Source organism: Pongo pygmaeus, chromosome 10, assembly GCF_028885625.2.
Source record: "Pongo pygmaeus isolate AG05252 chromosome 10, NHGRI_mPonPyg2-v2.0_pri, whole genome shotgun sequence".
NCBI classification, from domain to species: domain Eukaryota; kingdom Metazoa; phylum Chordata; class Mammalia; order Primates; family Hominidae; genus Pongo; species Pongo pygmaeus.
In genome coordinates, this window is record NC_072383.2 from 110,568,008 (window position 1) to 110,581,792 (window position 13,785).

Here is a 13,785-nt window from a genome sequence, read left to right on the forward strand (position 1 = left end):
GTATCCCTTGCAAAGAACAAGGTTATTGTTACCAGGGCCAGTGCAGAAGCCTAGAGAATCAGTGCATAAAAATCTCTGGAAAGGGCACATGAGCTGCTTGGAAAAATTATCATTACCAAGGGGGATAGGTTTGGAAACTGGCAGTGAGTCTAAAGGATTGTTTAAAGTCTTCAGGAAGTACAAGGCCAAATATGTAAGATGTGAGAGACCGCTATGTGAAAACATCTAAAGATCCCACACACTGAAAAACATCAAACACCCATTTTCCCATGCAGGACATGTAGTATTGGAGTATAAACAGGGCTGATGAGGGGGAGGTAAAAGATAGTCCATATGGTCCACAAAAGATCTGTATCAATCAATCCCGCTTAGACACCACTGTACTCCACTATGACTGCAACCTGGACAAGTGTCATGGGAGGGTTGTTTGCAACAATTTTAAGAACTAGCACTTGTCTACAACTATGCCCCTCCTACATGAGAATTTAAAGGTTAGGAGGTAGTCTTAACAGTGGCCCAGCTCCACACATCCCCTCTGACTCTCAGTATGACAAAAAGCTGATAATCCTAATTCAAGTCTTGCCTAGCCATTTATTATTTCTCATTCCTACTATCTTTTTGTTTGCTTACATCCACACACGCTCTAAGAAACTGTCATACGTCACTGGAACAGCAAGATAAACAAACCTGAAAAATATTTGATAATTACCTTCTTTCTGGTAATAAGGCCAAATATGAAGTGATACTGAAAGGACCTTTTAAGAAATGGACTTCTGGCGGGTGTGGTGGCTCACGCCTGTAATCCCAGCACTTTGGGAGGCCGAGGTGGGTGGATCACTTGAGGTCAGGAGTTCAAGACCAGCCTGACCAACATGGGGAAACCTCGTCTCCACTAAAAACACAAAAATTAGCCGAGCATGCTGGCATGTGCCTGTAATCTCAGCTACTCAGGAGGCTGAGGCAGGAGAATCGCTTGAACCTGGGAGGTAGAGGTTGCAGTGAGCCGAGATCGTGCCATTACACCTCCAGCCTGGGCAACAAGAGTGAAACTCTGTCTCAAAAAAAAAAAAAGGAAAGAAAGAAATGGACTTCTGGTGGGACGCAGTGGCTCATGCCTGTAATCCCAGCACTTTGGGAGGCCGAGGCGGGTGGATCACCTGAGGTCAGGAGTTCGAGACCAGCCTGACCAACATGATAAAACCCCGTCTCTACTGAAAAACTACACAAATTAGCCAGGTGTGGTGGTGGGCGCCTGTAATCCCAGCTACTTGGGAGGGTGAGGCAGGAGAATCGCTTGAACCCGGGAGGCAGAGGTTGCAGTGAGCCGAGATCATGCCAACGCACTCTACCCTGGGCGACAGAGCAAGACTCCGTCTCAAAAAAAAAAAAAAAGAACTGGACTTCTTGGTTCTGGTGTCCCTCAGGGACTATGGATATAGGAACTCTTTCTTGCTTCCATCTATTTTTCTATATGCTGACTGCTTATTAGTTTTTAAATTAAAAGAAGTTAACACAGCTTTCTAGGTGAGGCAGTCTTTTTTTTGTTCTGTGCTATCATGAAATCAGGTCTCAGGATTTTGGGGACAATGAGAAGCTTCAAGATATGATCTTGACAGAATAAGGCCAGGTTACCCTCCATAACTTCCATGAAGCTCATGGTCTAAAAAAGAAAGAGCTATCATTGAGCTCCCTGACATTTCTATAGAGAGCTCTTTTGGAAAGATCTCTGTAACTTACTTTTCAGAACATCCTGTCTAATCTTCCGTTATAATCCTCTCAGTCAACTTCTCTAATCTTAAAGATTTTGCCTTGGACATACCAAGATAATGTATCAAGTGCGAGTAAGACTTTTGTGATCATCAGATTATTAGGTCTAGATGTTTTGATTAATTATCATTCCAGTCATCTTGTCCATTTGGCTTTCCCTTTGTTTTGGCATCATATTATATGATGCTTTGGCCTCAGATTGGCCTTGTTCATAACTTAGCTGGAGAGACCAAATATCACTGTTACATAATTCAAGAGGAAGAAACAGATTAGATAGATATTCCCACCCCTGAATGAAGCTCTGCAGTACGAGAATCTTTTCTTTCCCAAAAGATTTAAATTTTACTTATAAGTCACTAATTTGCTTGTTCACTCATTTATCCTATAAACATATATTTAGCAGTTACTATTAGGCTGAACCATGTGAAACTGATGATATTAGACCATTTTCACCTATAAAAATGGCAAGTTGTTCATACTGTTCAATCTAACTTTAAACTTTGATAAATGAACACAATGAAACCAACCTTGTACTTCTGCTTGTAAATGCAAGTTAACAGTTATTGATTACTAGAGGTTTTTTCTAGTCTCTATTTCTCTTAAATCTTATTGTCCCTGTAACTTCAAAAGATTAGTCTTAGTATTCTAGAGTGGGGTGATCCCTATTGTTCAAGTCCTAGAACAGAAGTGAACATATGAGACTAAGATGTGGTGTGTCTAAAGGTCCCACTGTCACTTTTTTGATAGTAGTTCTCCTTGTTTCTTATGAGTTTCTAAAACTCTTCACAGAATAGAAACCCAGGATTTTCTGTGTTCAACTTTAGAGACAGTAATAGCAATGGCAAGACCTGAGCAAGTTGTTGCACGCCCCCTGCCCCCACTTCCCCTGCAACCATGGAGTAGACAGCCTTGAAGTGACACATATAAATAATAATCTAGAATTTATTTTTTCTAGAATAGACTTAGACAAATCTAATATCCATCAAGGTAACACGAGTCTATCTCTGAGATGGAAAGTGTCTTCCTCTCCCTGAACAGAGACTTTAAGGATCACTAGTGAATCTGGGAATAACTGGAGAGATACTCCCAATTCACCTAGAATGACTACTAACAATGGCACTATATTTCCTTTGAGTTCTGCAGTGTAGGGCATAGTTAGAAAAGATTTAAGATGTCCTTTCCCAACATTCTTTCCAATCCATTAGCGTAGAATAACTCCAGTTCCTGGATGTTCCAGTATTGTAGTTTCAAAGAATGGTAGAAGTACTGGCAGGAAAAGTCAGGGTGGATTCCAGTGAATTTAAGCCCCTGCTATAGAATCTCTTCTGTGAGCATAATAATGGTGTCTGGGTATCTGCATCACGCCGAGCCTCCTGCTTTAGCTGGTGGAATTTGTGCTGCGTCCAGCCATATACTCCACAGTTGAGTAGACCCTGAGATGTTGCCATTAGAGCCTGGAGGAGATGAAGGGGTGATGCAGCCCATGCTTCAGATTTTCAGGGATCCAGGGAATAATTCCCACTCCCCTTATTCATAAAGCATTGTTATATTTTCTTTATCTCAAACATGAAGATCTGACATCAGTTTTTTATATTTTTCTAGTTCGTCCTGAACTCACTCTCTACACTACACTGTTATGGATGACTGAGAGTTGGTCATACTTCTTAGTATATACATAGGGACAATGAAGTAACTTCAATGCCCCTCCTTATTGCCTCATTTCCCAGGGTACCCTCGAGAAAACTGTCTCATCGGAATAGTCAGATAGCCCCAAAATCTTCTTAAATCCAATAAAGAAAAAAAGAGAGATGATCATTCCATCTCCTCCTCACCATTCACCAAGAATAGCTCATCTATCCCATTCAGTTTACTCTGGATGGGAGAGAACTATGTCACTATCAATGTTTCATAAGAACATGCCTGGCAGATCTTGTTTATTTTTGCTGTCCATTCCTTAAAAACACATCAGTAAAATGAAGTTGACCAGAGATACATATGCTCTGGAATGCATGGAGGTACTTTTACATCATCTACCTCGACTTTGAGAAAATTTTCACATTCTTCATAACTGAGTGTAAATAATACATTTTCTCTTTTGCAATGTAGAAGTACCCAGATGGAAAAAATCGTGCTTACCGAGTAAAGGTAGTATAAGAAAATAGGATAAGCGGGTGTAAGAACAGAGATACTGAATGTTGAAGGTGTTACCTGGAGAACATAAAGGGCCATGTGAAGCTTGGTGTCCTGTGGCTTAGTCAGCTTTATGATCATCAGAATGACAGCTGTGGATACACAAAGTGTAAACCTTGTCAGCCCTGGCTGTCTAAAGTATCAGGTTCATCCACACACATGCCTGAGCATTATCAGAATGGAAACAATAGGCATAATAAAATCCATCAGTGAGGTTAACCTGTTATGCAAACCAATAAGTCTTAGGCCTCCAACTTCTAGTCTTTATTGATGAAACTTTGTAGATTATTAGTGTAGTAATGGTAGCAGGATATACTATAGGAAGGTAATAATTTACACTTCCTCTCAATTCAGATTTTCCCAAGCTCTTTCATAAAAATTATCCAATCTGGGCGGGCGCGGTGGCTCATGCCTATAATCCCAGCACTTTGGGAGGCCAAGGTGGGCAGATCACCTGAGGTCAGGAGGTTGAGACCAGCCTGGCCAACATGGCGAAACCCTGTCTCTATTAAAAATACAAAAATTAGCTGGGCATGGTGGCATGTGCCTGTAATCCCAGCTACTCGGGAGGCTGAGGCAGGAGAATTGCTTGAACCTGGGAGGCAGAGGTTGTAGTGAGCTGAGACTGCACCACTGCACTCCAGCCTGGGCAACAGAGTGAGACTCTGTTTAAAAAAAAAAAAAAAAATTATCCAACCTGATCCTCACTATAACCTTATGTAGTAGGAAGGGCAGGTGTTAATATCTCCAAGTCTGTCACGTTGTTTTTTCCTCTTATATCATGGGGCATCTCATGTCTAATTATCTCAATTTCTAAAACATAAGAAGCAAAAGGAGTTAAGGAGGTTAGTAAAAACTGGAAATATGGGTAGGGCCCATACAAATTTTATAAACTGAATAGGAATTTGCAGCCATCCCTCTTTTTTTTTTTTTTTTTTTTTGAGATGGAGTCTCGCCCTGTCACCCAGGCTGGAGTGCAGTGGTGCAATCTTGGCTCACTGCAAGCTCCGTCTCCCAGGTTCACACCATTCTCCTGCCTCAGCCTCCCAAGTAGCTGGGACTACAGGCGCCTACCACCACGCCCGGCTAATTTTTTTTTTTTTTTGTATTTTTAGTAGAGACGGGGTTTCACCGTGTTAGCCAGGATGGTCCCGATCTCCTGACCTTGTGATCCGCCTGCCTCGGCCTCCCAAAGTGCTGGGATTACAGGCGTGAGCCACCGTGCCTGGCCGCAGCCATCCTTCTTAGTGAGACCACTTTGCTTGATCAGAACCTAATAACTGCCCTCTTCGTTGCCCATCTCTTCTTGTTAAGATACCTACCTGGGCCCCAGCAGCAAAAGAAGACCACTGGGTAGAAGCGCACCCGCTGGTCCACAATGTGAATCACTGCCCACTGTTCACTCCCCAGAAAGCCAGTTGACTTCACAAACTTCTTATACAATGTCTGGGCTCGGATAAGTAAGACCTAAATATGAGTACAGCAGTGAGCAGTTTGCTTAAAGCTTAGTAAAATGCCCCAGGTCTATCCTCCTATCATTTTAAAAAGATTATTCTCTTAGAATCTCACAACAGGAAAGACCCCATTCTCTTGTCTTTACTTTCTGAGATCAGGCTTTTTCTAAGAGAAAATTACCTTCAGAGTGAACTTTTACTAGGGGAGGGAAATGGACAGATAGTAGCCAAACTTGTGTATCACGTTTAACACATGAACCTTACATCAACCTCTGGGCATTTCCCCCTACTGAGGCTAATCACAGTTTACACAGGAAGTTAAAAGTAAGCTCTAACTAGTTCCTCTTAAAACACTCTATTAGAGATTTTGTTAGAAAGTGTTCTATGCTTAACACTTCAGCACCATGGCTGAGCTTAAATTCTCAACTCTAAGCAACAGAAGTTTTAGAAAGTCACTTTGTGCCCGGTGCGGTGGCTCACGCCTGTAATCCCAACACTTTGGGAGGCTGAGGCAGGCAGATCACGAGGTCAGGAGTTCAAAAACAGCCTGACCAGCGTGGTGAAACCTGTCTCTACTAAAAATACAAAAATTAGCCAGTCGTGGTGGTATGTGCCTTTAATTCCAGCTTGAACCTGGGAGGCAGAGGTTGTAGTGAGCTGAGATGTGCCATTGCACTCCAGCCTGGGCAACAGACCGAGACACCGTCTCAAAAAAATAAAAAAATAAAAAAGAAAGAAAGAAAGTCACTTCTTGCCTTTAGATGGAAAACAAATTGCTTTTTCCTTACTGTCAGCTGTTTGAATAAGGTTTAGGTCATGAAACAAATATAAATCAGTTCAAAAGTCCAATGTGTTTTTTGCAAAAATAAATTAGATAACACTCTTGGTAACAAATCTGAATCTTTTCCCTAATCCAGATCTACTCTCTAAATTAATAACCTCATTACTTAATCCAGTTCAGCCATGTACATAGTCTCTTTTCCCTACATAAGCATCAAAAGGAGACTTGAGTTTGAGAATACTTAACGTCTAAAAGAATCAGTTCACCATCTGCTGATTTTTTAATTTTTTTAGAGATGGAGTCTTGCTCTGTTGCTTGGGCTGGAGTGCAGTGGCACGATCTCAGCTCACTGCAACCTCCGCCTCCTGGGTTCAAGCAATTCTCCTGCCTCAGCCTCCCAAGCAGCTGGGATTACAGGTGCATGCCGCCATGCCCAGCTAATTTTTTTTGTATTTTAGTAGAGATGGGGTTTCACTGTGTTGCCCAGGCTGGCCTGGAACTCCTCAGCTCAGGCAATCTGCCCGCCTCGGCCTCCCAAAGTGCTAGGATTACAGGCATGAGCCACCATGCCCAGCCACCATCTGCTGATTTTTAAAGAATCTAGAATGCTAATTCTCAATATACACTGAAACCTGGGCTATTCTAAAGAAGCAATCAGGAATCCTCAGGGTGCCAGGATTTGGGACCTGTCTCTCTTGTTAGTCAGTTCCAAACATAAACCATCAAACCCATTTTAATATGAACTAGTTATTGTGTACTCTTTACAACCTGCTGATTTGAACTAAGCCATCTCGTGTGTGTGTGTGTGTGTGTCTGTGTGTGTGTCTGTGTGTGTGTGTGTGTGTGTGTTTTGAGACAGAGTATCCTCTGCTGCCCAGGCTGGAGGGGCACGATCTCGGCTTACTGTGACCTCCATCTCCTGGGTTCAAGCGATTCTCATGCCTCTGCCTCCTGAGTAGCTGGGACTATATGCACATGCCACCATGCCTGGCTAATTTTTGTATTTTTAGTAGAGATGGGGTTTAGCCATGTTGGCCAGACTAGTTTCGAATTCCTGGCCTCAAGTGATCTACCCACCTTGGCCTCTCAAAGTGCTGGGATTACAGGTATGAGCCACTGTGCCCAGCCAAACTGAGCCATCTCTATAACTTATGTTTGAATTGCCAAAGGAAATTCCCCATAACTGTATCTAGTTCACAAGTGCTAGTGGGATACATTTGATCTGCAGGTAGATACCTTGTAATTCTTGAACTGAAATATAAAAAGAGGAGAAAATGATACTGAAAAATAGTTATGGGAAATACAACGGCATATTTGCTCATTTACTGCTTTTGTATGAGGCAGTTATGTAACTTACTATCCCCTGGCTAATTATTCTAATTGTATATCATCCTGATGATATCAAATGAGTATCTGAAAACTTCATGAGCCACTTAGCACTTTAGGCCCAGTTAGACATAGCATAAATGCAAATCTATGGCCAAATGAAGAATTTTAAAAACAAAATTATTTTATTATTTGGAAAGTTAAATCAAAGCATATGTTCTATGTTTGAGAGTGACATCCTAACTATGTAAAGGATATATTTGACACATATGAGTTTTCTGGCCATAGGGGATTGATGAAGCCTATACTAGTTGTAGAGTGAGCATAATTTTCACCTAATAAATACAAGCTCTTTTCTCTCTCTTATCGTTTGATTTGGGGAAGTGCAAAAGTCTGAGGCAGTAATTATATTGTCAAGATCTCCTAGCTACTTTCTTAGTTCTAGGACCACAAGAAGTGCCTCTCTGCCCCATCTTTCCCAGGTCCTGGGAATATTGGCCCATCCCCCTCATTTCCTCATCTCTCCACAAAGGAAGGTAGGGTGGTACCATACCATAATGGTAAGGAGGCTGAGTACAAAGCTGCCCAGGAAAATGGCGATACCATAAAAATAAAGTGTGCTACAGACAGATGTGTTGGCAGAAGGTGGGAGTTCAGCCACGGCTGATGGTGGTGAGTGCATCAAGATACACCTAGGAAGAAAATCAATAAACAGGAGTACTACTACAGATGTAAGAAAAGAGCTGCTCAACAAGAGTTAATAAGCCTGTTATTTTACTTATCATTTTGCTAACTCTTGCCCATAAAACCTTGTCTCTCTCTCACAGACACATTATCTTGTAGTCATTTTGTGTTACACTTTTACTTATATATTTTTAGCTTTTACTACATCTTGTTCCCTACCCCATTCCTAATATTAGCACTTTGGTCAGAATGTATGTAGAAAGTCTCTTTCCAGCTCTATTTATAGAAACAAATAAGTGTAGTCTGCCATGAAAATTATACATTTAGTTCTCACTTACTTGTGGCTCTGACTGAAGTTTTGGAAACATTCACTAGTATTGCCCAGACAGAATACAGGTGTCATCAATAGCAGAGGTATCAGGCTGGGAGGGAAAAAAAGTATCACCCTAATATCCACTCTTTTTCATGCCCTTCCTCCTTTGAGGAATATTCTCCTGCTCCTCCCTCAACTCTATCATCCCACCAATCTCCACAAATAACACTTTTAATTTCTTCAAGAAAAATACCTCAAATACCTTAGGTATTCCTTCTTTTCCAGTTCCTAGGGAAGTACAATGCAGTAGGGAATTAATTTTATACCTAGGTTAATGAACCCTACCATAGTTTCACAGAGAATCTCTGGGAGCTGTATGGTCAGATAAAAATGCAAGTGGGTCAAAGTGAAAGGAAAATCTACTAAGGAGTTCTGTGTGCAGTCTGTTTTACTTTCTATGGTGACCAGGGATAATCTCATTCTTATCAGCCCCTTCTTGGGAGCTTTTCCAAAGTGTAGCTTTAAATAGCCAGCTATTTATCCTGCTAAATATAGCCAGCTCCCTGTAAGAGGAAAAGATCCAGGAGCAAAAGTCACAAAGTCTAAAACCAACTCTGATATGGCCACCACTTTAGGTGAGATCCAAACCCTTTCTGGACTCTGTAATCCTAAGAGTCTTACCCAATGTTATAAAGTAGATGATATCCTGAAGGCCATCTATTACAACTCTTTATGATACAGGAAAAGGAATAAGTGATCCAAAGACTCAAAGAAATTTGTTCAAGATTACATAGAGTTGACGGTAGATTTGGAGCTAAAACCCAAATCTATATCAAGCTACTTCCCTATTCAGTGTGGAAAAATGGAACCAATGAACACGTATTTGTTGTTTCTAAGTTAGGCTCTGTGAGGACTTAGGAGTGACAATGGAAATAAAGGGCACTGTCCTATTTGTTCCCACCTGAACACCAGAATAATGAGAGTCTACACTTCGCTAAGAAGCAAAGAAAAAATTTTACCTTGAGAAAACAAAGGCCATTTGACCAACTCGACAAGTATAATCTATTACCTATGAAAAGAATAAATGTGAGAAATGTCTTAAGACATTGTCAATCATATAATAATAAATACCAGATCATCAGTTAACACTCAATAGAACAAAAAGATTTCCAAAAGCCAGCTTGCTTCTGTCAAGCAATATTTGCTATAAAATTCATCAAATAGATAGTTCCTTATTAGCACTGTATATAATAGAATTTTATCTCTATTACTATATTCTGAAAAGTACAACAACAACAACAACAAAGCCATAAAGAAAGCCTGCAGGAAGTAGCCTAATATGGACTTTGGGTACTCCAACAAATTCTTTTAAAAAGAAAGGCATATATGAAATCATATAGTAACCCTCTATCTTCTAATAACAGTTCAGCTCTTTTCTCTTAGACCCAGAGATGTGTGCACTTCTTCAGACTTTATGAGCGGAATGAAACCATTCTTATAAGATGATCAGTAAAAAGTGTAATAGGCCAGGATTAGTATAATAGGGCAGGGTCAAATATGCCCTTTGGATATAAGACTGTTAGACATTAGATGATAGAACATTTTCAAAATCTTGACTTGTGTTAGACACTGTAAAACAACTTATAGAAGAATTTTTCCTACCCTCTAGGACTTTATGATGTAAGACTTTGAATAGAACATCTTAAAGAAATAATAGAATTAAAAATAAGCTTTTTTCTAATTTAAGATAGAAAACATTATATTCCGAATGGCATTGTTAGGGATCAATAAGCATTAAGTGAGCAATTAATCAACAATCAGATATTGGTAATTAATTTGCCCCAAACAGTTTGGATCAGGAATAGGACAGCTAGTGTTGACTTTAGGAAAATAAATAAAATTGTTTTTTGTGACCCCTCCCACTCACTTCCCTTCTTCACTTTTTATTCTTTCCTCTGTCAGGTGGTTATCCTGTGTTTAACTCTTGTTTTTACCTGGGTAGCAATGAATCTCTGACAAAAAGCTTATTGATGGCTGGGTGCAGTGGCTCATGCCTGTAATCCTAGCACTATGGGAGGCCGAGACAGGTGTATCACGAGGTCAAGTGATCGAGACCATCCGGGCCAACATGGTGAAACCCTGTCTCTACTAAAAATACAAAAATTAGCTGAGTGTGGTGGCATGCACCTGTAGTCCCAGCTACTTGGGAGGCTGAGGCAGGAGAATCACTTGAACCCGGGAGGTGGAGGTTGCAGTGAGCAGAGATCACGCCACTGCACTCCAGCCTGGTGACAGAATGAGAATCTGTCTTAAAAAAAAAAAAAAGTTATGGCAGAAGTCTTGCTAGAGTATTTCAAAGAGAACTCAGGCCGAACACGGTGGCTCGAATCTGTAATCCCAGCATTTTGGGAGGCCAACGCAGAAAGATCACTTGAGCCCAGGAGTTCGAGACTAGCCTAGGCAACATAGTATGACCCCCTACTCCGCCCATCTCTACAAAACTACAATTAAAAAAAGAAAAGAAAAAATTAGCCAGGCATGGTGGCACACACCTGCAGTCCCAGCAACTTGGGAGGCTGAGATGGGAGGATCACTTGGGCCCAGGAGATTGAGGCAGCAGTGAACTGTGATCACATCACTGCACTCCAGCCTGAGTGACAGAGTGAAACCTTGTATCAAAAAAATAAAAAGAAAACCCAAAGAAGAAAAAGTATCTTCAAAGCTCTTTGTGTGTGTGTGTGTGTGCGCGTGTGTGTGTGTGTGTGTGTGTATGTAGCTACAACAGCAGACTAATAGGTAGTGGAGTTAATATCTTAGGCTATGGTTGGGCATGGTGGCTTATGCCTGTAGTCCCAGCATTGGGAGGCTGAGATGGGTGGATCACCTGAGGTCAGGAGTTCAAGACCAACCTGGCCAACATGGCGAAACCCCATCTCTACTAAAAATACAAAAATTAGCTGGGTGTGGTGGCATGCACCTGCAGTCCCAGCTACTCAGGAGGCTGAGGCAGGAGGATAGTTTGAACCTGGGAGGCGGAGGTTGCAGTGAGTCAAGATTGCACCACTGTACTCCAGCCTGGGCAACAGAGTGAGACTCTGTCTCAAAAAAAAAAAAAATATATATATATATATATATATATATTTTCTTCTTCATATATATATACATATAAAATACTTTTTCCTCTTTGGGTTTTCTTTTCTTTTTATTTTTTTGAGACAGGGTTTCACTCTGTTACTCAGGCTGGAGTGCAGTGGTATGATCACAGCTCATTGTGGCCTCAATCTCCTGCCCCCCCATAGATATATATATATATAATATATATACACATATATATATACACATATATATACACATATATATATACACATATATATACACACACACATATATATACATATATACACACATATATACACACATATATACACATATATATACACACATATATATACACATACACACACACACACATATATATGTATATATACATATGTATATATATGTATCTTAGGCTAAAGCTTTTCTTCTTGAAACCAATGATAGAGTATGGGTTATAAAGAGAAGTATAGTATATGCATTTGTATGCATAGAAAGCAGTAGGATACCATATTTGAGAGCTAATCTCATGTCCTTCCCATTTTTTTTTTCAAATATTTTTTTGTTCTGCTGCCAGGAGCTCAAGCCTCAGAAAATTATTGCCCCATGTTTTCTCCATTCTTGGCTTCTGGTCTAATCATGGCAACTTCTTTAGGGAATGACTTGTGGCTGAATAAGTCTCACAAGCTACAGTCAATCTATTGGCTTTTGAATGAATGAATGAATAAATAAAAACTTGAAATGCTATCCCTGTAAGGCTGCTGGATTTTTTAGACATTCATTTACCTAAAGGGAAAGATATTGAATAATTATTTCTTTATAGTATCTTTCAGTTATAGAATACTAAAGGATATATAGCCACGGGTCCTTACTAACTTGTAGGGAGCTAAGAAACTATTCGAGTTTAAAATACGGAAGAGTAGGCCGGGCGCGGTGGCTCATGCCTGTAATTCCAGCACTTTGGGGGGCTGAGGGCAAATCACGAGGTCAGAAGGTCGAGACCATCCTGGCCAACATGGTGAAACCCCATCTCTACTATAAATACAAAAATTAGCTGGGTGTGGTGGCACGTGCCTGTAATCCTAGCTACTTGGGGGGCTGAGACAGGAGAATCGCTTGAACCAGGGAGTCAGAGGCTGCAGTGAGCTGAGATCGCGCCACTGCACTTCAGCCTGGCAACAGAGCGAGATTCCATCTCCTCAAAAAAAAAAAAAAAAAAAAAAAAAAAGAAGAGCAATTATTAGTATGGAATACCCAGAGGTAAACTAAAGAAAAGGTGCCAGAGTATAATCCTGTGTTGCACAATACAGTAGCTGCATGTGGCTAATTAAATTAAAATTAAATAAAATGTAAAATTCAATTCCTCAATCACACTAGCCACATTATAAGTGTTCGGTATCCACATATAGCTAGTAGCTATTGAACTAGACTGTGAATTAAATATTTTTATTATTGAAAAAAGTTGAACAGCTATGTTGAATAGACTATGATATCTTGTTCAGGATACTGCTTAAGGGCCTCTTCACATTACTTTTTCAGTTATTTCCTCAGTGTCCTTTCTCCTTAAAGCAAGAGAGAGTAAGAGACAGAAATTTTAAAAGCATTCTCTGCCCCTGCCCTTCTTCAAACATGAACATCTAGAACAACATGAAAAAGTAAGAAGAGTACCTCCTTAAGAAGTCAATCAGATGAAGAGTTCATAGAATCATAGCATCTTGGGGGTGGAAGGGACATTAAAGATCACATAGACTAACATTTCATTTTAATTTTATTTTTATTTTTATTTTTATTTTTTTTAGACAGAGTTTCACTCTCATTGCCCAGGCTGGAGTGCAGTGGCGCGATCTTGGCTCACCGCAACCTCTGCCTCCTGGGTTCAAGCAATTCTCCTGCCTCAGCCTCCCAAATAGCTAGGATTACAGGCATGCGCCACCATGCCTGGCTAATTTTGTATTTTTAGTAGAGACAGGGTTTCTCCATATTAGTCAGGCTGGTCTTGAACTCCTGACCTCAGGTGATCTGCCCGCCTTGGCCTCCCAGAGTGCTGGGATTACAGGCGTGAGCCACCATGCCCGGCCAACACTTCATTTTGTTTGCTTGTTTTTGTTTTGTTTTGTTTTTTTGAGACGGAGTCTTCTCTCTGTCACCCAGGCTGGAGTGCAGTGTGGCGCGAT

The 13,785-nt window shown here is 40.7% G+C and overlaps 1 protein-coding gene across 6 annotated transcripts in view; it reads right to left on the reverse strand.

Annotated features, from left to right (window-relative positions):
• Nucleotides 1-2,691: 2,691 nt before the first annotated feature.
• The window catches only part of TMEM116 (transmembrane protein 116), an 85,592-nt gene continuing 74,498 nt past the window's right edge, over nt 2,692-13,785 (reverse strand). For 5 of the 6 annotated variants that reach the window (XM_063647103.1, XM_054442168.2, XM_054442165.2 and 2 more), the window contains 6 exons: nt 9,535-9,584; nt 8,541-8,624; nt 8,072-8,210; nt 5,280-5,424; nt 3,976-4,049; nt 2,692-3,221 (listed from right to left, as the gene is read on the reverse strand). In XM_063647103.1, the coding sequence (XP_063503173.1) occupies nt 3,015-3,221; nt 3,976-4,049; nt 5,280-5,424; nt 8,072-8,210; nt 8,541-8,624; nt 9,535-9,584 (699 nt within the window). In that variant the 3' untranslated portion in view covers nt 2,692-3,014. The remainder of the gene's footprint in view (nt 3,222-3,975; nt 4,050-5,279; nt 5,425-8,071; nt 8,211-8,540; nt 8,625-9,534; nt 9,585-13,785) is intronic. The other variant, XM_063647102.1, reaches the window with a different exon arrangement.